The sequence below is a fragment of the Sipha flava genome, unplaced genomic scaffold (genome assembly GCF_003268045.1).
Source record: "Sipha flava isolate LNK unplaced genomic scaffold, YSA_version1 36729_pilon_pilon, whole genome shotgun sequence".
In the NCBI taxonomy this organism is placed as follows: Eukaryota; Metazoa; Arthropoda; class Insecta; order Hemiptera; family Aphididae; genus Sipha; species Sipha flava.
The window spans coordinates 20085-42189 of NW_020273069.1; the positions used below are offsets into that span (position 1 = coordinate 20085).

Below are 22105 nucleotides of genomic sequence, written 5' to 3' on the forward strand. Positions count from 1 at the left end.
AAGTCTATTCAATTTTAAAACACCCCCGTTAAATGAATCTTGCTATACACTGTAGTATAATTAGATACGTTCATGTTCATATTTTTAGTAAATTTCTTACAGAAATTCAAACCCATACTTATATAAAACTAAATGGCATATCTCAAATAACGATTATTTAACATGATTTTTTTACTTTGATTTAAATATACAGAGTGTTTCTGAAATGAATGAGGACACTAGTATACACGTACCCGCTGTGTATTCCCAAAGAGTTTTTTCAATTTTTTTTCAATCTCTAAAATCTTGGTTTATTCAATTTATTTTTAGGATATTACCATAAATCTAAAAATAAACCTAAAGTGTTTGTTCTAAAGTGTGTATTTTTTGCAAAATTCTCATACGAATCGAGACGTCACACGGTTTTTTGGCTTGTCGCGTGTTTTTCACGCTCGAGTCGCCAACTAAAAAAAAAGTCATGTGACACATCGATTCGTATGAGAACACTTCAAGATAAACAGTGGTGATAGTAGTTTGTTGTCAGTTAACACATATAAGTAATTAAAACAGCTTTAACATTGTAAAAACATCATAATTAAATACATTTTAATTTTAAAATCAATTTTTATTTACAAAAGTTGTTCAATGTGACCCCCGTTAACTTATATGCACTTTTCTACACGACGATGTGATGAACTCCAAGTTTTTTGCAATTCATTTGACCAATGATATCAGCTACATTATTAATTCTCATCAAATGTTCATCTCTATTATTTACTTTTTTTGGCATAAACTTTTTCGTTCATAAAACCCCATAAGAAAAAGTTACATGGGTTAAAATCAGGACTGCGTGGTGGCCATGTTATATCTGGGCTATATTGAACATTGTTTCCAACTCCTCTACCTATAAGTCTGTCAGGGAAAAGATAATATAATTGTTGTCGGACTGCATTTGTATGATGAGGAGGTACACTTCTAACATAAACTACATTGATTCTTGTTCTTCCAATGGTACATTCTCTAATAATACCGGAAGGTCATACACAATAAAATGTAAAAAATCCCTGACCGTTCTATCTAGCCGTAACCCAATATCTTAACCCGTTATCGTATGTTGCTTGACGGTGAACGGGTAAAATAATATTATTACTTAACTTTAATCCATAGATTACTATTCTAAATTGATAAACTACTCAATGAATTTATCATCGAGAATGATGAAACCTGGCGGAAGTCCTCTTATCATAGATCCACCAAATTTTCGGTCGGCAAAAAAAAATATTAAATACTTGCTGATTACTATTCTTACTATTTCTTCAATAAGTAAAATTTAAATAAATGAGAAGACATAAAAGTTAAATATAATTAAGAGGAAAAAAAAACAAATACTGTATTTTTCACGAAATAAACATTTTTAATATTTTAGTTTAAAATTAAAACATACAGAACCTATCATAAATTATAAAACACAAATACTTTGGTTAACTGACGTCGTTTAATAACAATATTTGAAGATTTTGCTTTAGCAACATAATGTAGTTGTATTTATAAATATTTTTACAAATTATTATTACCTATTACTAAATATAATCTATGATTTCGTAAAATGAATTATAGGAACACGTCATATTTTGTAGAATATTGAAATTATAACAATCATTCTTGGCTGAGATTATTTTTACAGATAAACCAAATATAATAGAAGTATAACAGCAGGTAAATTTGATTAACAAATTCCCAATGTATTAAGTCATTTAAAAACACTATTAGAACTCTTTAATAACCCTCCTCTATTTTTTTTTACATCGATTAATATGGAATAAAAATATTTATAACTATAGTTAAGTTCATTGTATGTAATAAAGAATATTATCTTTCAGTAGCGTGGCCAGGATTTTAAAATGGTGGGGGCCACACCCGAAATACTAAAAAAACCTAATTAGCAATTAACAATAAGTTTGTTAATATAGTAATTTTTATATTAAATTTATCGTATTTAATATATTTTATTTCATTATAATTACATTTCAATTTATTACTTTAATTACTTTGACTAATCTAACAATAAAAAACGTTGATGAAATTTTGAAAAAAAAATAGTATTTTCATTATTTATTTCTACCAAAAATTAAAACAAACAATTGGTTGTAGTTAACGCAAGCTTCTATTTTTGTTCATATCAGTTTTCTTTTTAAATGAGGGCCCCAAATCACGAAGGCCTCGATGTGTCGCACCTACTGCACCACTGCTACGCCGCTGTGTAACATGATTATTGATTAATAATTTAACGATAAAACAATAAGTGTTGGTATACAACTTACCAAGTCAATAATAATATTATCGATTTCATTTTTAACTTTTTCAACATAATCCTTGTGGCCTTTAATCAAAACTTGACTAGAATTGGAATTAACTTGTGGAAATTTAATAGTAACTCCATTATGTTTCCCACTTATCTGATTTATTACTTCAGCGTGGTGGGCAACAAAATGATCATGATATTTTGGAGGAACGTTCATAGTCACTTCAATTATATTTTTCTATAACATTTTAATGTATTACGAAATTATAATTATTATTATTGTATTATGATTCTGGTATATCTATTATTTAAATAAATTAAAAGGTAATAAGTGTTCAATTATTTTTTTATGTAATAACTGTTAGTCATAGGTTTATTTTATGATTTCAATAATTCCAATAACTATGTATAAAAATATTTGTATAGTAAATACTAACCAAGTCTTTAACAATTTCTTCAATCTTACGTTTCGCCTCTTCAACATTTATTTTGTCACCTTTTATGATGACAGCACTATTACTAGAAGCTATTTTCGGAAATGTTATAGACACTCCATTGCAATCATTAATAATTCGATTGATAATTTCACCACGTCTTGCAACAAAGTAATTATGATACTTTGGATCAACATTTACTACAGCTCGAATAGTATTTTCCTAAATCAAAATTGTTAATGATTATATGGTTAACTTATTTAGTTGTATTTAGGTACATCGATGATTATTTTAATTTTTTATCTTAAATTGTTTCATTTTATATGACTTATACATCAATAGTTCATTATTGTAAAGAAAACTATGAGAAATTATGTAAATATAACCTCAATACAATTTCAATAAAAAAATAGACAGGTTAGTTTAATACACGTGCATTTGTATTGAATTATACATACCAAAACTTTAGCATGGTCTGAAAGTCTTTGTTCAGAAAGAGCAACATCTGCTTTACTATCACTGATCACAACTCTATCTCCAGCACCAATATTAGGAAATTCAATTTTAACATCGCCCCATTCATTTTCCAATTTGTGTATACATTCTTTTTGTTTGACAACTAAAGTGCCATGATTCTTTTCATTGATTTCTACATGTTCTTCGATGACTTTACTAATATTGGTTATCATAACTTCAAATTTTGCTTTTACTATATTAACATTCTCTTTTTTACCAACAATAGTTATATTTTCATTAGTGGAATTAGTTTCAGGCGGGAAAATTATTCTTGTATTCGTTAAATGTCTGATCTGGAATCCAAGTATTAAACCATAAATGAACACATTGTACCCTTATATTAAATTATTTTAACAATATACCTTTTTTAACATTGACTCCATTTGTTCCAATTAAATATTTGTGAAACTTCGGATTTACTTTCAAATCAAACACATATTTATGAACTTCATCAACCATTGTCTGAATTTGTGTAGTAACATTTTTAACATCATCTTCAGGTCCTTTGATAACTATAGTCTATGAATAAAAGTTTAGCTTTAAAATAACGGTTTACTATTTTTTTTAATAGATTTTAGCATTTGGGAAATTTTCTTGAACATGTACTTATTGTATTAGGGGAGGAGAAGCAGTTTCATCTCTTGAGACAATCGTTTCCTGCTCAAAGAGAGAAACTGCCAGAGGCCAGGTTCGAATCGATGTCTAAGCGTATATCACGCATATAATAATTTATAAAATTGGTTAAATTGTCATTTTAATTTATAAGTTTAATAAATAAGTACATTCTTACATTATCTCCTTTAACAGTTGGTAAATTCAATGTCACATTATCCCCACAATCATCTTTTATAGATTGAATGAATTTATTCCCAAGATTTACAATGACATTTCTAACTTTAACATTTCCCAACACCATTTCCTTTGTTATTATGTCTCCCTAAAAATACATGATTGATAAATCAAAAATAAAATTGAGCAATAAATAATCTTTATAAAAAACCAACAATTTCATTTTGTATTTCTTTAATCATATCATAAGCGATTAAAACTTTTCTTTTATTTCCCATGACTTTAATAACATCCTTATTGTCTCCTTCACGTGGTAAAAAAATTCTCGTATCAGTCTCTTTTCTAATCTATAATATTAAATTATATAAATAAAAATATTTCTAAAGGTCGAACCACAAAAGTTAATAAATAATAATTACCTTTTTAATATATATTGCTCTCTTTCCAGCACTAAGTTTGTGGAATTGTTTAAAAATAGGAATTTCCAACACATAGTTGATTTCATTCAATACTTCGGCCAATTCAGCTAATGATTTAAATGCTTTATTTACATCATCGTTCAAACCTTGTATTTTAACTAAATTATTTCTAGCCTCAACTAAAATATCGAACCAAATATTATTTATAAACTCTCAAAATACAAAAAATAGAAACATATTAATACTATTAATACTATTAATTACCTGGACTTGGGAATATAATTTTGACATTAAATATTTTCTGAAGTTCTCGAACTTTTTCACCATTGAATCCAATTATCGCTCCGTGGTGACGTTGATCAATTGTTATTTCTTTTTCAATTTTACTTTTCAACTTAATTATAATTTCCTCCAATTCCTAACAAAAATTTTAATTATTAAAAAAATTACGAAAGAAACTATTTAATGGAAATTTATTAAAATACCCGATTTCGTTAATACATAATACTTGTAAATTTTTTTTTAAAAAAAACATATCAGAAATCTTTTAAAAACTTTTAAACCTATAAGTAATATTAAAATTAAAAGTTCATTGAATTTGTATATTGTTATATCAAAATTCAATATTAAAATCCTCATTAATTTATTTTTTACTATAAAAGTATAATAAAAATTATCGGTATTTTAATTTAGAAATCGTGAAATTTTCAAATATTTATTAAAAGATTTAATTTTAATTTAATTAATAAAATAAATAAACTAGTACGGTCACAAATAACCACTTTAAAAATAGGCATTATCTATTTTGTCAATTTTTCTCCAACCTGTTCATTCTAGCCATTCTTTTCGAAAATTAATTTACTTTAATGTGTTAAACTTAAATTCCAATTCATTAAAACATATTTTTGATACATACTTGAACTACTTTTTTCGTGGAATCCTTTGTTCCAGTTATATAAATTATGTCAGCTGAATTTTTCATGCATGGTATTTGAACACGTGCTCCTGTACGTTTTTCAATATTTTTAAGATTAAGTCCTTGTTTGCCCAATAACGTACTTCGATGTTCTTTTGGAAACGGTATAGTAGTAGTTTTAATCTGAAATTTTAATGTTTTAGTTAAAATTGCTAAAAAAAAATATTTTTTATTTATTTATCCGTAATAAAACTATAAAATAACAAATGATTCATCAAACATTTTAAATTATTATGCTCATTTATATATTATAATATTAAATAATAATAATAATAATAATAAATTATTCATAATTTGTACACAACAATATAATATATATATATATATATATATATATATATATATAATAAATATTATTTTTATCAGTTTATCTTATTAATTCCAACTTAATTAAAACTTATTTACTTGAGTTTGATCGATTATGATAATCTTTTGTTTTGCTCGTTCAACATTAACTCTATTGCCGCTGATTAGTAAAGTCAGATCCATGGTTTTTTGAAATACAAATCTCTATTCCTACATTATACTCTTTCCCAATTTTTATATATGCTTTCTTAAATTTTTCATGCTCTAATTGACTATTCCTGTCCCAATTTCTGTCTTGGGCAGGTATTGAAATTATCTACAAATTTTACAAAATAAAAATCAAGATAATATTTTATTTATATTCTAGATATAAATCAACAAAAACTTTCTAAACTATTACTATTCATACAGAAAAATGTTATTTAAAATCATAATAATGATGTTCTTTAATATGAAAATTATCATTCTATAATTTTTATGTTATTTTTTATTTTTTATTTACCTTTAAATACAAAGTTTTATAGCTCAACAATTATATCATGTAAGATAACTAAGTATGCATTTTAATCATTATCATAAAATAATATTAGTAAAATATAATAATTTGAGATAATTATAAAATAAGAGTTAATTTTGATTGACCAATTAAAATTTACAAGTAACGGATAACATATCAAGTGGTTAAAGACGTGATCATTTAAATGAATAAGGTAGAAAATAATTTGGGCTTGGAAGTAAGTTGATTGCGTAGAAGAGCTATAATAATATAAAAAAAAGGGAAAATATTAGATTTATTAATGCCAGAAAACCTGAGATTAATTGGAAAACGGTATATCGTCCATAGGACTATTAGGTAATAGGATATTATTAGAACTAGTGATGGGGGCACAAGAAACTTTGGAAAGAGGTTTGATAAGAGGAGACGTGAGTACAATATTTTTATTTTGATGATTACAAGTGGGTTGTTTTGTGACGTTTAAGAAGTAATTTATGTTTAGGACAACCTTTATAGTTGGAAATATGATCATCCGCGCAAAATACGCACTTGGTTAAACTGTCTTTCACTTTGATGTAACTGTTTCAAAAGTGATTTCCTTTGCGTTTAACACAGTGTGAAGGATGAAGGGTTACCATTATTTCCGGTATGGTGATGGTAATAGTTAACATTGTGACCGTAGCTATGTCATTTCAGACACTGAGGTGAATCACTAAGTCTTATTGGGTAATTCAACTTAAACTTTTGTGTGCAACATTGATGACTCATTAAGAATTTTTTTATCATTTGTATTTGGATTAATTGCAACAAAGAACAGCGGAAGCGTATGGCCATTTTGAATGACATTCTTAATTCTTTTGCGGGAATCTAATTCCAATAGGGCATCTGATATATTTAGTGACTGATGTTTTTATATTAATAGTAAACAATACATTCTTTGGTTATATTATGAACGTCACAAGAGGTGTCGAGTTTGATTTCTTTGTCCACTTCGCTTGAAAAGACAGCGAAACGATTAGACGAAACTAATGGTTTAGTTCTTTTCCCCGTATGGATAGGAGAATTAGACAATGATAGCAGCGACCATTTGGGTTTGGTAGTAAGCGGAGATGGTATGTTGTCCATCTTGAAAGTGAAGTCGCATAAATATAATACCGTGAACTGAACTAACTAACTTAACTTAAATAAACTAATAAAGTAACTTAACTAAAATTGCGGTAACGGAACGGTCAAATTATAATCGCACTGACATACGACCGTGTTACAAGTCAATATCGGACTGATCGTTCTAATACTTATTAATTACTATTAAAATGGCATGATAAATTACTTCGTTCACCGTTGAAGATTTAACATTATTCTGTTTTTTAAATGGTACAGTCCCAATTTTATTTGATGTCTTCGATACTGGCAAAGCTGGAAATACAATATCGTAACTATTGCCATTATTTTTAGCATCTCTTGAACTAAGTTGGCCAGACAACATTGACACATTCTTCATCATTGTGATCGTTGTACTGAACAGATACTGAATTACTTTCCTAAAACAAAATCTGAAAACTCTAAAATCAAAATGCGAATGAATAAAAAAATTTAATTCGTTCGAATTCGATATCAATGTTCAACCAGTATTATGCTTCAGAAAGTGATTTGATACGTCATATAAATCAACTAAATGTTCTTCTATGACTATAAACAACTAACAAACTAAATCACCAATAGTTACAAATATGCAAAATATAACTTTATATCGATTAAAACGACTAATAATGCAATGTTTTTAAGTCTGTATTATCAAACGATAATCGATTAAAAAAATAAAATTTTCATATATCTTGGCCTGTAGTTTTGCTTGCAATATATATCATGCAAGAATATGCATAGTAATACGCAAGTACATGTTCATATATAGACATAAGACCTCTTAATACATGTGAATTCACGTGTCATGTGTAAAATCCAAAATAAGAACGTATAACCTTAACTTAATACTGTACTAATAATATTTTATTAAAACTTTAAATACATAACGTAAAATTACAAATTCATCATTATAAAAATGGACATATATTTGGATTAACACGTATTTCACGTGTACACGTGAATTCCGTGACACATGTTTTAAGAGCTCTAATCACATATACTTATGCTTGTATATTTTTAGTCTTGTATGTATTTAAATATTGTTTAGTTTCAAAAGTGATCTGATGTGTGTAGAAGTGTTGTTTTTTTAAATTTATAACGAGACTGTTAAATGGACCAAACAAAATAGGAGTACTTATTGTTTGCGATATGCTTCGTAAAGAAATCTTAGAAAAGAAACAAGAAGCTTTTAAAAAAAATGATTATAGGTTCGACAATGGATTAGTAGAAGAAATAGTGTTGGCAAATCAGTTTGTTTTGAATTAAGAAATCACATTGATCACGTGGTTCACTATACGTGTTCGGGAATAAACTGGCCTAAAATTACCTAATTGCATTCCATTTCTGTCTGACGTGTTAAATTTCATGCAAGTTTGAGCATGCAAGAGCTTGCGTTACGTATTATAAACGTTTAAATTTGTTCAATTTTGTTCTTGCACGAGTAAAAATATGCATGCGGGAAAAAGCATACAAGAAATTTCAATAGTGTGAACCCGGTATAATGCTTTATTTTTAACTTTTCAAATTCACATACGTATTGTGTAAATCAGGGATCTTCAAAATTTTATAAACACTGTACCCCTTTTTATCAATTAACTTTTTTGGGTACCCCTTCTAAGTTAGAAAAATTAAAATAAATATAAAAAAATTTAAAATTTTATAAAATTACATATTTATTTCATTAAAACATAATACACAAAAGATGTTAAAAACAAAAAATAGCTTACTTTCAAAACAAATTAGTGAGAAGGGTTAACTTGTTTTTGTTAGCACAGTAGATCAATATTGGGTTCTAATTTAGTTTAGTACGATCTTAAACCATCTTCAATATTTAACTTGTTTCTATATTTACTTTTAAACTTGAATAACCTTTTCCACATAAGTAATTTAAATGTGAAGGTTTGTTGGCCAGACTCGTACCCCTTAAAAAATCTCGAGTACCCCAAAGAAGTACGCGTAACACAGTTTGAGAACCACTGGTGTAAATAAAGCTAAAATACACTATCGGCCCACGACGATTATCGTATAGATAAGCAATAAATGTACTTATGCATGACGGTCGTTTGACGTTTATTAAATATTTTGTAATGAACAATCCTGCAAAATGTTTAAATTTTACCAAAATATGGTAAGTACACTAAAAATTTGTTTGTACTGGAACGGTCGTTATTTTTTTTACGAACCGGAACGCTAAAAAACTTTTTTCGTGTACCGGAACTGCGTTCCGGTCCATTTCCAGCCCTGTTTGTTTCTGTAAAGACTATTTAGTTATTGTAATTAGAAAAAAATGAATTCCAAATATAAAATTAAAACTAAAACTCCTTTATCGAAAAGAAAAAAAACACAAAGGTTTCATAAAGGGAATAAGAGACTACCATGAACCAAAATATTAGAAATAATAGTACGAATTACATTGCACTGCAAACTATTTGCTGTTATTTTTTTTTTTAATTACTGTTGTACATCAAAACGTGGATTCCTAATTTTTGATAACTACAATTTATCAAATATTACCATACTGCGATAACGATTGCAATGAACGACTACCTGGATTATGGTGCGGAAAGAAGTGGTATACGCATTGACACCACACATACACTAATAATCATTTACAACTAACACAGACCTCGGGTGGCGACGATGTGATTAGAAATTGCCTAAATGTTGCTCCTTAAATAAATGCTATAGCAAGGCCCCTTAAAATCAATCTACCGATAATCAAATGTTGATACCTTTGGAAATGGCTGAAATTGTATCATCTAACCTAACCTAACCTAACACCTTTATAAACTTATATAACTTGTTAAACATGCATAGGCGGCACTTGGGGATGATTCAAGGGGGGGGGGGCTTCAGCCCCCACATACATTTTTCAATCACTGCCTCTCAGAAGCTTTTATTCCACCCTTTACCTTCTATAAGAAATGTGCCTATTGGAAGGCAAGTAAAATTTAAAAATTAATAATAAAACAATAATTCGCTTGATTTTTTCGTTAACTTTTTTTTGGGAGGGGGTGGCAAAAGTATACATTTGCCACCCCAAAAAAATGTTTGGGAGGCAACTTCCCTCTTATGACCCTCCCTAAGTGCCGCCTATGTGAACATGTGAAAGAGCATTCTCTGCTGTGTGGTATGAGAACAGTTGGCTACGTTCAACAATATTTTTCAAATTTAACATTATCATAGCATAGAATATAAAGAAATTTAACCCATATCTTAAACAGTGACACCGTCTTAGAACATTTCTTAGCTAACAATAAGAATAAAATGTTAGATCTTAATCTGTAAATTGTAATCTAGGTATGTCATATTTTATGTACAATATTATATAATTTATTAATAATTTAGTGTATAGTAAAATGTTATGCTTGTTTTTATCTGAAGTAATTATTTTGTGATGAATGGGGCTGTGGGGGAATAGGGGAGAAGCCTCCATGCTTATATTGACTAAACTTATTTGTGGGGTTTCAACTCCTCTTACAATTCAGACCTAGTAGCGCCAATGAATCCTGTGTTTATTTATTTTATATATTATTGGTTTTTTGTACATCTTTTATGAAGTTATCTTCTTACTTATGCTTCAATGATCTTACAGTCATTGGTTCATAATTATTCGCAAATAATCTCTGTGCTTGATTCGGCAGCGAGTAATATAACTTTTTTAGTTCTATAAATTAAGAACATTATGTAAACAAAATAAATTTATATTCTAAAAACGCAGTATTATTATAATTAATAGCTGATAAGTTATAAACATAGACCTTATACTCATAGTATAATGAGTAGTATAATCAGGGCCGTGTTAAGGGGGGGGTCAAAGGGAGCAATTGCCCCCGGACGCCGTAGTTTTTTAAAAGTAAGGGGCGCGCCCTTATTTACACTCAATATATTACCTGTTCCCAGTGGCCCTGTAGAAAAAATTTTACCCTGGGGCGCTAAAATGTTTGACACGGCTCTGAGTATAATACTCATAAATATAAGGTTTATGGTTATAACCATTATAGTTGAAACTTAAGATAAATAAATAATAATAATTTCAATTATTATTATATGCTATTATTTATTTTCCAAAAACTAGGATTTTTTTTTACTTTATTTTTCCGAAAATTTTATTATAATTATCGCAATAATTAATCACAATATTCAAACGAATCTTGAAATTAATAAACATAAGCTTAATATAAAATGTATACATATAATTTATAACCACGGATATATAATATATTAAACGTTTAGTATAGGTTTCTGTGTTTATAACCACCTTGTTTATAACTTATAATACAATCATAAATCATATATTATAAAACTTAATAGTTGAATCTATGGACTACACCAATAGAGTTTCTCTGATAGTTTACACTAGTGTATCCCAGACTTTTACGACAACAGAATCCTTAGGCAATAGTTTGAGTTTTGTTGAACTTCAATGTTTCAAACTCAAATTTACCCAATTTTTCAATTATTTATTGAAAAACAAATACTCCAAATAATGTTTTAAAAACAGCTCATGATTTTTGTGTCCTACTCTACTACTTTCAATATACCAACTACTCTATTCACATGCATATCTTACGAAACTCTTGAGATTATCCCACGGAACACACTTTGGGAATCACTGGTCTACACGACTACATATACAAGATTTGTAAGATAGGCCAGTACCATAGCTAGATATTAGTTAGTCTTTTGTATAACGCCTATGGATATAAAACGTATATTTAGGAAGATTATACAATATAACATTTTGTACAGAATTAAAACTTCTTATTTTTTGGTTTTTTGTGTGGTATTATGGAAAAAAAAAATTGATTTAACAAGTGAGGCTTTAATTAATTTTAATACATTTACTTTATTGCTTCCTATTGGACATTGACTATATACAACAATGTGGATATATTTTTTATTGTCTATGAGTGATAAATAATTTTCAATCATTTTTTTACGAACGATTATTTAAATTTAACATAGGTAATAAGTAGAGCCCGGATTTAAATGTATTTCCTTGTTTGTACTAAGTGTATGCACGTCTATAGAGGTTTAAAATGTTCACGATTCATATCGCACCGAATTTAATACCTAATTTTATATTGCATATTTTGCATATTTCAAGGGTTATTGCATATTTGTTCATAAATGCATATAAAATGTATATTTAATGGGTTTTTTGGGTTTTTTAATAATTTAACTATTTTAATTTACAGTTAATTTTGTAATCGCCTCGAATAGAGCACAAATAGACTTTATAGGTATTAAGTTTCAAAAATAGTATTTTAAAAGATTTGTAGGTGTAATTTTCTATTAGTTTTTTTGAGAGTAGGTAACTTCAAATGATTTAAAATATTTATTTTTATTTTTTTTTATTTGTACTATCGTTTTTAAGTTTCATAAAAGTTTTAGATTGATTTAAATGATTTGAAATATATATATATCGCCATTTTTTTTTTTGCATATTTGCATCATATTTGACACTTTTTAAATGCATATAAATCCGGGCTCTAGAAATAAGTAATAATGAATAAGTACCTATTAACTCTAATTTCACTATAAATGGTTTTGAGAGTATTAGTTTCAGAGTTGATTTTTATTATAATTGTTTGAGCATCATAACCAAATATCGTATAAAAGAATAATGCTTAACGATAACATGCAAAATTTCAATATATCTTCAATATGTATTCGTAATAACATTTTGTAATTGTAATGTAATATAAAAGTAGAAATGGCTGAAAATATTTTAACATTATTAAAATTTAAAAACAACTAATTTTTCTTTTAAGGTCTATAGGTCAATCAAGACAATCGTTACACATCCAACCTTTAAATCTTCTCCATTAGTGCTCTTCATTTCGATCCTCCATCTAACTATTTCAGGTTTCTATTAAAAATCCTCCAAAGATGATTCTCTCCAACTCGTTACTTACCTTGTTCTCATCTGCCCCATTTCTCCGTTGTTTATTGGTCCAAAAATCTTCCTTCTTTAAGTTTTTTTTTTGTTTAAAAAGAGCATCAATTTACTTCCCTTACATTAAAATATATTTAACTTAAACCTATATCGCCAAATAGTCAAAATAGTGAGAATTACTGTTTGTTAGATAATCGACGAATTTAAAATCGTAGGACCAAAAAATGGATCAGTAAAGTTAAAAAAATGCAAAAGTTGCGTGGGATATGGGTTGTAGACGTGTATAATAATAATTACCATCGAGCTACACAGTAGCATATACAAGGGTAGATGTGGGGCTCAAATCCTCCCCTAGAACTTTTTTTTAAATGTTATAAAATAATGTTATTAGTGTGAGGACGTAAGAAACGTAAAAAAAAATAATGATAAAATTAATGATTTGTTTGCAAATGATTCCCCCTAATACAAAAGTTATGAATACGCCACTGGAATTACACTAAAATAAATAATGAATTGCAAAAATTACTTAACATCAATAATATAAGCAAATAGATTGTCACCAGTACGCAGTGGCGTAATTGGGGGGGTCGCATTTGCGACCCCAAATATAATGTATGGGTTGCAAAAGTATTATTATGCAATCCCTGAAAATTCCATATTTATGGTTTATTGCTAAATAGTAAAAAATGAAAATAAGGAATTATTTAATTAAATAATTAAGAAATAAAAAAAGCTGGAGAATGAGAAAATTGAGATGATAATAACATCGAGAATAATACGACGACAGAACTCTAAATTTAAAAATAAATTATAAGATATTAGCTATAATATCGGTTGTAGTTATATTATAATTATAAAAGATTATGTGATTTAAAATTTAAATTTCAGTATTGTTTGTGGCTATATATTAATTATAAAAAATTTAAATTTATAGTTGTATATTATAGTTGTAAATTTATATATAACTTGTATTTATATATAAGAAGAATTATATAGAATTATGATGTACTTTATACAGTCAACTCGCGAATTAACGAACTTCAAGGGACCGATCAAAAAGTTCGTTACATCGAAATTCATTATATCAAAAGCATAAATCAACAAAATCTGTTTAAACGATATTTATAAGAAAATTTAAATTTTATTAGATTTTTATAATTACATACCTACATACAATATGAGATTATTATTAAATATTTTATTAGATACATTCATACATTTTTTGTTTATTACATACATACATATTTATTTTTTAAAAAAATAGGATTTTTTTTGTGTGTATCCATTTGCGCTTACGCGATTAATAGTGTTGTTCAAATTTAGAATATTACAAAATACACTGTCGTCAATATCATGTCTTTGTAAAAAACTTAAGACCGCACGGAGACCTAATTTTGCTTCATTCGAGCTTACGGGGGGGCTCTTCGTCATCAGCTTTATTCAAAATTTTTATTTATATTTAATACAATTTACATTTAACAGACGTGTATCATATAAACGATAGATGAACATTATCTTATCGCATAAGAATGGCCGAAACAAACTCGTAAAATGTGCTGTATCAATCTCCAAAATTGTAAAAATTTGTTACATTGCGTGAACTTTAGCCAAAAAATCTTCGTTATATCGAGGGGACCAAAATACATTTGATTTTTCGTTATAGCACGAGGTTTTCAAGGGTCCGACAGTTTTATACGTTATATCGAGATTTTCGTTTTATCGAACTTCGTTATACCGCGAGTTGACTGTATTAATAGAATATAATAATATGATTATATTAAAACATTGTTTTATAATGTTGGTGCATCCTGAGAAACTTTTGCCACCCCTGATATTTTTTTCGAATTACGCCATTGCCAGTACGTGTGTATCCATCATATGTTATATACAGCTGCTCCGGATCCGGTGTTGTTCAACGTAGACTTGGTGGCGTTGTACGATAGAATGTTGGACGCGGATTGCGACGAAGACTGCGATTTGGATTGCGTGGCAACCGTGACGGAGACTGAACGATGGGAGGCGTACGACAAGTTCCGCGACGTGGTCGAAGCACGGGTCGCACACAACTTGTACCTATGCAAGTGCATTGAACTGAAGCAGCGGACGGTGGACGTGGAAGACAACATCATCGAGGAGACCACGGAGTTCTGGCTGGACGACAAAATGAAAGTGAAAGTATGTAAGACGTTTTTCACTCGCACCCTGGGCCTGCCGGATGCGCGGTTGAACGCGCTGCTCGAGCCCGATACCTTCGAGTGGTTCTCCCGGTATAAGCACCTCTTGATTGATCACACGGTTACCGTTATGGCAGTGACAGCCGTTGACAATCATGATAGAGACGTGGACGAAGAGAGAACGAAGCGTTACTGCGGTATCGAACAACCCTGTTCCGAGTTTGTGCTGAATTCCAGGTGAGTCATATTATTACTACCGATTGTTGTGCATGCCCCTATAGTACCTATAAAATATGATTTTTTTTATTTGGATTCAAAATTTCTTGTCATATTATTTTTAGTATACAAAATACTGAAAATGTTATGAAAAATAAATTAATTTATACGAGAAAAGCTCCGGTGTTAATGGGTTAACCAATGATCAAGAGTTTTTTTTTCATTAATTGGTGTCTTGGGTGCTTCCTTACTCGTTGCTTCTCGGCAACATATGTTACGTTACATTTTAGGAACATACATTCAATTAAATTCATTAATCACTTTAATCGATAATATAATAAATAAAAAATTATTTAATAAATAATAATATTTTTTATTTTTTTTCATTTTTTGTATTATTTAATAAATTATTTATATATAATATAAATGGGACGAATTTAGTTTAGCTCCCAAGCTATTTTTAGAAACAATATTCGTACAACCGTATGCGTATCATTTCACTGTACCATATATTAAACCGGACTTACACGATGACAGTTTTTTTATGAAAATTTTAAATTGTATGACATAATATGTATAATATATTATATGGCACGAACACTAGTGATATAAATGTTGCTACACTTGATGTAATGACACACAAACATATTTAAAATAATCCAGACATTTATAGAATTGTAGCAACAGAAATATCTTGATTGTTCACACGATAAATTAAAATATTTCTGAATACAAACGACAGCCTAACAACTAAAGCTAAAAAACTAAGCTGAACAACTAGTTTTATAGTGCGCAGTTGTACTTAATTACTAAAATTATGGTGTCTTATATTTTGTATTTTGTATTCATCAATATAAACTATGGTATCGAAGCATAAACCAATTGTTATAGAAAATTAGAGTAAAAAAACAAAAAAGGTGAGAAGTGAGTGGGAACGCTAATGGCTTCAAAAAAAGAAATTTTATGGTGCATATAGTGAAGTGTTTTATTCCTCACCAAATTATCCTTATATTTTGAATGTTTTGGATTCTAAAGATAAGAATAATTTTATATCTTTCGAAGTTTGAGGGGATATCCATAAAATCCCATTTTTTTTAACCTTGATGACATAATTGATGTTTTAATTTTAAAGCTTATAAAAATAAAATAATTTTAAAAATACTAGAAACCAAACACCAAACTGTAACTCTCATTGTTTTGATTCCTCAAAACAGCAAAGAGTCTATTAATCACACTGTTGACACTTGTTTTGGACATGTTCAGATCGGCACAAGAATTTTTACAAGACTTATGATGTGAAAATTAGAAAAGTGTACGACATAAATGTAAATAATCGTTCGTACGTTGACAGTTTACTGTCATATAGTTATATCGTTATAAAAATGTTGTCGTGTGAGTCCGATCTCAAGTAGACATTATAACGAATTCAGATTAGTTTCTGAAATATTATCGCATTATTAGATCGATTTGTAGGATGGATATAAGATACATAGTCGTAATCATATAACACTAAGATGACCATACGTCCTGTTTTAAAAGGGGCAGTCCGGGTTTTCGCATCTTTGTCCCGTTATCCCCCGAGGAATCTTTGGGACACTAAAATTAAAATTTTAAATGGTTAGCTCATTAGTTAACTCTGACCTAGTCATATTATATTTATTGTTTTTTAATTATCAATTTAATTATTTACTAAATTAATTTATTATCCTTTTAATTTATTTGTTTAGAAAGTATTTAGAAAAAAAACAGTTTGTCATTCGTTAAAGAAACAGACTCAGATTTAGATGAAGACTCAGAAGATATAGTTCCTTCAGTTTTTAATAGCGTTGTAAATCAAATTCAATCGATACCAAGAGTAGTAAGTACTTTGATAAATCCAGAAAATGACAAAGAAGTGTTGAGATTCGAGAGTAGTATAAATTATAAGTATATGTATTTACATTATTTGAAACAATCGAAGAAAAATAAAAATAAATTGAGCGAAAAACAATATAAGAAAATATATAATCAGTACATGAAAAAAATATTTATGGTGAAATAATCATAGTTACTAAATTACGATTTGAATATTTAACCTTTTGATATAGTCTTGATTTCTTCCCCAGATACTAACTATTATAAATTTAGTACAACAAATATTATGTATACTTTGTTAAAATAAATTCTAATTTATTTTTCATAATTTTTATGAATGTTATTAAAAATAATTCTATGTTTATGTATAGTAATATTGTTAAATTAAGGCCCAGGATCCCCCTTCCCTTGAAAATATGCCACCGGTAATGTAATAAGGTTTTATTGTAATTAATAATGTAATGTGGACAATTTGAAAACTAGGCATCCCTAGTTATACGTATATTTGTATCCATAATTGTATATAGATATATTTATGTTCAATGTATAAATTATTGTGGTATTGAGTTAAAATATAAATTAAATTAAATATATATATGTATGTTCTCTTTTGAAACAGAGTTTAGAAGGAAACTCAAAACGAGAATGTATATTAAATATATGTATATATAATATATTTGGCCGGCTAATAACTGGAATGTGAAAACATATCAAAAATTAAAAAAGTTTATCATCATGATTTTAATATTGAGTGTACACTGCGTCCAGTGAGAGAACGCAACTGGGCGGCGATCAAAACCCGTCAATTTTTGGGCTTTCCCACCACTACCAGCCCGAGCGTCGCGCTTGACGACCACTATCGGTTAACACCGGTTGCCCCGTGGTGGCGGAATTTCACATACGCGAAGTAGTTGGGTTCTCTCACTGGACGGTCTATAAATGTAAAAGTATCATAAAAATAAATATGCTCATTGTTTTAAATAATGATCAATAATTGTAATATTAAAGGTCGTGTTACACTATCATAGTTGAACCCAGTAACGTATTAGGGGTAGGGGGACTAGAGGGCGCGATGGCCTCGGGCGGCATAAGATTTTTACATAGCCTATTTTATGTTGATGAACAATAATATAAATTGGTTAATTTTTTTTTTCATCTCAGATAATATTCTAAGATTGGAAATATTCATAGGATGAGGAAGGAGACAAAAATTGTCGACGAAAAACCTCTCCTTTAAAACGTAAATAAACAAAAATTATTTTAGGTATAATTTGTTATACCACACAACAAAGTGGTTTAACGCTCTGTTGTATATTTTTCGTTGTCCACAGTGATTATAATATAAATTAAAATATCACAAGATTGATATACATTATAAATGCAAGTAATATAACCTTAATTTGTAAAAAAATATCCTTATTATATTTAATTACCTCATTTATAAGTCAACACTAATAAATTTAGTAAATTAATTTCAAGTATAGTCATTTAATATTATCTATTTGAATAGTTATTTAATTGTGTAGAATGGATTACAATTACTATATGTGTTCTTTTCAAGTGATATCAATCGCAGAATCTCTTAGGTATTTACATTTTCTAAGAAAAGAGAGTTTTTGGTTACATCCATTTAATAAAAGACAATGAGCTTTTTGAAAAATGTTATTTGAGCTTAAGACCGTATCCACAGAAGTTCTTTGAATATTACAGGATGTCCATTCAATCATTTGATTAGTTTTTGGACTTATTGTACACTGAAAACGCGTGTTGATACCGCTGTAGTGTGGTGCATGATTGCAAACCATGGGTTTTTATTTTGAGCGGTCAAAAATAGTATGAGCGGCGCTGCTGTCAAACCGAGACATGCAACGGATGAAATACTGAAATACCCAAGTGTGTCGCGTTCCATAAATACACGTGATAGTACTCACAAAAAAAAATCATGTGGTGCAACCGCAATAGTGACACAACCTTAATACATTTTTTATGGTAAAACAAACAAAGCCCTTGAAAAACAATTGCAGAACTCCAAGGGCGCTGCAAAGCATAGTTTGGTAACAAATGTATGTATTATGTATAGTATAACTATGTATGAGTATAACTACTCATATATATATATATATATATTTATAAACTAGTATCTTGATCAGAAGTCTGTAAATTTGACGTGTGATGACAATATGTTTTATTTAGAAAGATTAATGTTATTTTGGTCGTATGAAAAATATTACTTTATGTACAATCTAAATTATACTTAAATATAGAAAACAATGTTTTAAATTATTCTTCAATTTGAAAATAATATAATAGAAAATAAATATTTGAATGATTTACAATTTTTATAGTGCTAGTTGAAATACAAAATACTAAATGACAATAAATGATTCAATAAAAATAAAAGAAAAAAATCACAGCATGCATTTTAATGACTGTATTAATAAATTATACAATAGTAATTTGAATTATTAATAGTAAGGACATCAATATTAAACATAATTAAATACTAATACTCTGTAGCTATAAAAAAAACCATTCAAATTAAATACATATGATAACTTATTGAATAAAAATAGAAGGTTAATCACTTAACACATGTCAAACTTGCTTGATCAATTAATTCAAGAGTAGAAATTGAGTTGCAAAAACTGTCATGAGTTTCATATTCAATATTCTACCTATTTTAAAAAATACAAATAAAAATATTTTAAAATTTTATATATTTATAACTAATTTTATAAAATTTTATTCAAGATTTACATGTTTAGTATCTTCCTCTAGAATAAGATCTTGAACGAGATCTCCTACTTCTATAAATAGGTGACCGACTTCTTGACTGTGAACGATAACGACGTGGTGGCGGTGATCGTCTAAAATTAATTAAATATTATAAGTAAAAATCATTTCAAGTAAAACCTCCAATTAATGAAAATTTCATGAAAAAAAAAAAAAAAAAAAAAAAAAAACCAAATTAAAAATATTTTATTATAAACTGTCTCATTTTTAATCAAATATATATAATACATAAGCATCCATAATATAGAGGTTTTACTTTAAAATTTATTTCATTACAATAAAGGATTAAATATGATCCAACCAATATTATAGATAAAAGAAGTTTTTTTTAACACCTCAATTAAAATATATCCAAAGTTACTATATTTTTAATACATAAAATGTTAACCCGAAAAACGATGAGTGATGAAAAACGTAGATGTTCCAAACACATTGTAGTAGCTAAGATGAATTTCAAATGCTATTTCGTTGTTTTTGGTACTGCAATAAATCATGGGATTTGACAATTAAAAACAAATTTGTATTATAATTCCTATTTGGGATTTAAGAAGTTCACACCCCCCTGTTGTTGGTTGCTGGCTCAAGTTGGTAGTACTGTGTTGAAAGGTGATGGTAGTTGTGGTGATGATGAATGCATTAGAGTTGAATCTATAATAAATAACCTGCCAAAAGTTTTTATACTCATTAATTAAAAAAAAATATATTAATTTATGTATTTATATATAAATATACACAATAAGTGTAGTTTAATGTATCCCTACAACCCTTCAGTTATTAAATTCCTTAGTCTTATAAATATAATGTCCGAAGTAGAAAATAATATAATAGAATAGCAGTAATTTTAAAAATTAAAAAAAAATTAAAATATTTACCTATAATCAGGTGATCTATCTTTAGGGCGACGCTTTCCAGTAGACATTTGAACTATAATTCTAGATCCACAGCATCTCCTAAAATGTAAGCAATTATCTGTAGTCATAAAAGTTTAATAAAAATTATAAATATAACAAAAGAATATAATAATACAATAATAAATATAATACACATACATTAATTAAAGACCTAAAAGAAATGGGAATTGAAGAATTGGACCATTAAGAAAATTGGTGCACGACAGGGACAGGTGGAGAAGTGCTGTTTTGAAGGAAAAAAATCCACGCCATAAGAATAATACATAAAATACACTATTTTCAGAAACATAATAATCACCATGTTTTAGATCTGACAGGGATAACTGAAAAAATTCATCATACATAGTGCATTTACAGTTGTGTTACAAAATTTTGAAGAATGAAGTAAATTTTATAATATAAATAGTATCATAATGAATTTATTTGACAGGGATAACTGATATAAAGCATAATCATGTTTTTATTTTATGTTTTGTTCTTTTTTAGATTATTTCCACAGATATAATCTGTATATATTTCAGACTACATAAAGTATCACCATTTATTTATCTGATAGGGATAACTGATAATAATCATCATCAATAGTTAGTGCATTTAAAATTTAATTTTAAATGATCTAGATACTTCAAAATATGTAAGGTATCTTTATGCATTCATCTGACAGGGATATTTGATATTAATGATTATTAATAGTTAGTGGAATTAAAGTTTAATATCAAATACTTTAATTTAATTCAGAATATGAAAGTATTAATGTGAATTTGTTTATCAGGAATGACTGAAATAGTATATCATATACAGTGCAATTATAATTGTATTATCAACATTTGAAGAATTTAGTAAATTTACTAATACAATATATGTCATCATGAATACATTTGACAAGGATAACCAA

At 28.0% G+C, this 22105-nt stretch overlaps 1 protein-coding gene and 1 pseudogene across 1 annotated transcript; one reads left to right on the top strand and one right to left on the bottom strand.

Moving 5' to 3' along the window:
* Positions 1-2130: 2130 nt before the first annotated feature.
* LOC112687825 lies at positions 2131-5904 on the bottom strand (annotated as a pseudogene).
* An 8897-nt stretch (positions 5905-14801) lies between these two features.
* LOC112687824 lies at positions 14802-17693 on the top strand. Its single transcript, XM_025560774.1, has 3 exons — positions 14802-15673; positions 16094-16154; positions 17391-17693. Exons 1-3 carry the CDS (start codon positions 15141-15143, stop codon positions 17691-17693), a joined length of 897 nt encoding a protein of 298 aa, XP_025416559.1. The 5' UTR covers positions 14802-15140.
* The last annotated feature ends 4412 nt before the right edge of the window (positions 17694-22105 follow it).

Excerpts from the sequence above, each read along its gene's own strand:
- LOC112687824 (XM_025560774.1), top strand. The coding sequence starts at position 15,141 with ATGTTATATACAGCTGCTCCGGATCCGGTGTTGTTCAACGTAGACTTG. Across the intron at positions 15,674-16,093 it reads GAGTTTGTGCTGAATTCCAG|TTTAGCTCCCAAGCTATTTT; the intron begins GTGAGTCATATT and ends GGACGAATTTAG. Across the intron at positions 16,155-17,390 it reads CGTATGCGTATCATTTCACT|AAAAAAAACAGTTTGTCATT; the intron begins GTACCATATATT and ends GAAAGTATTTAG.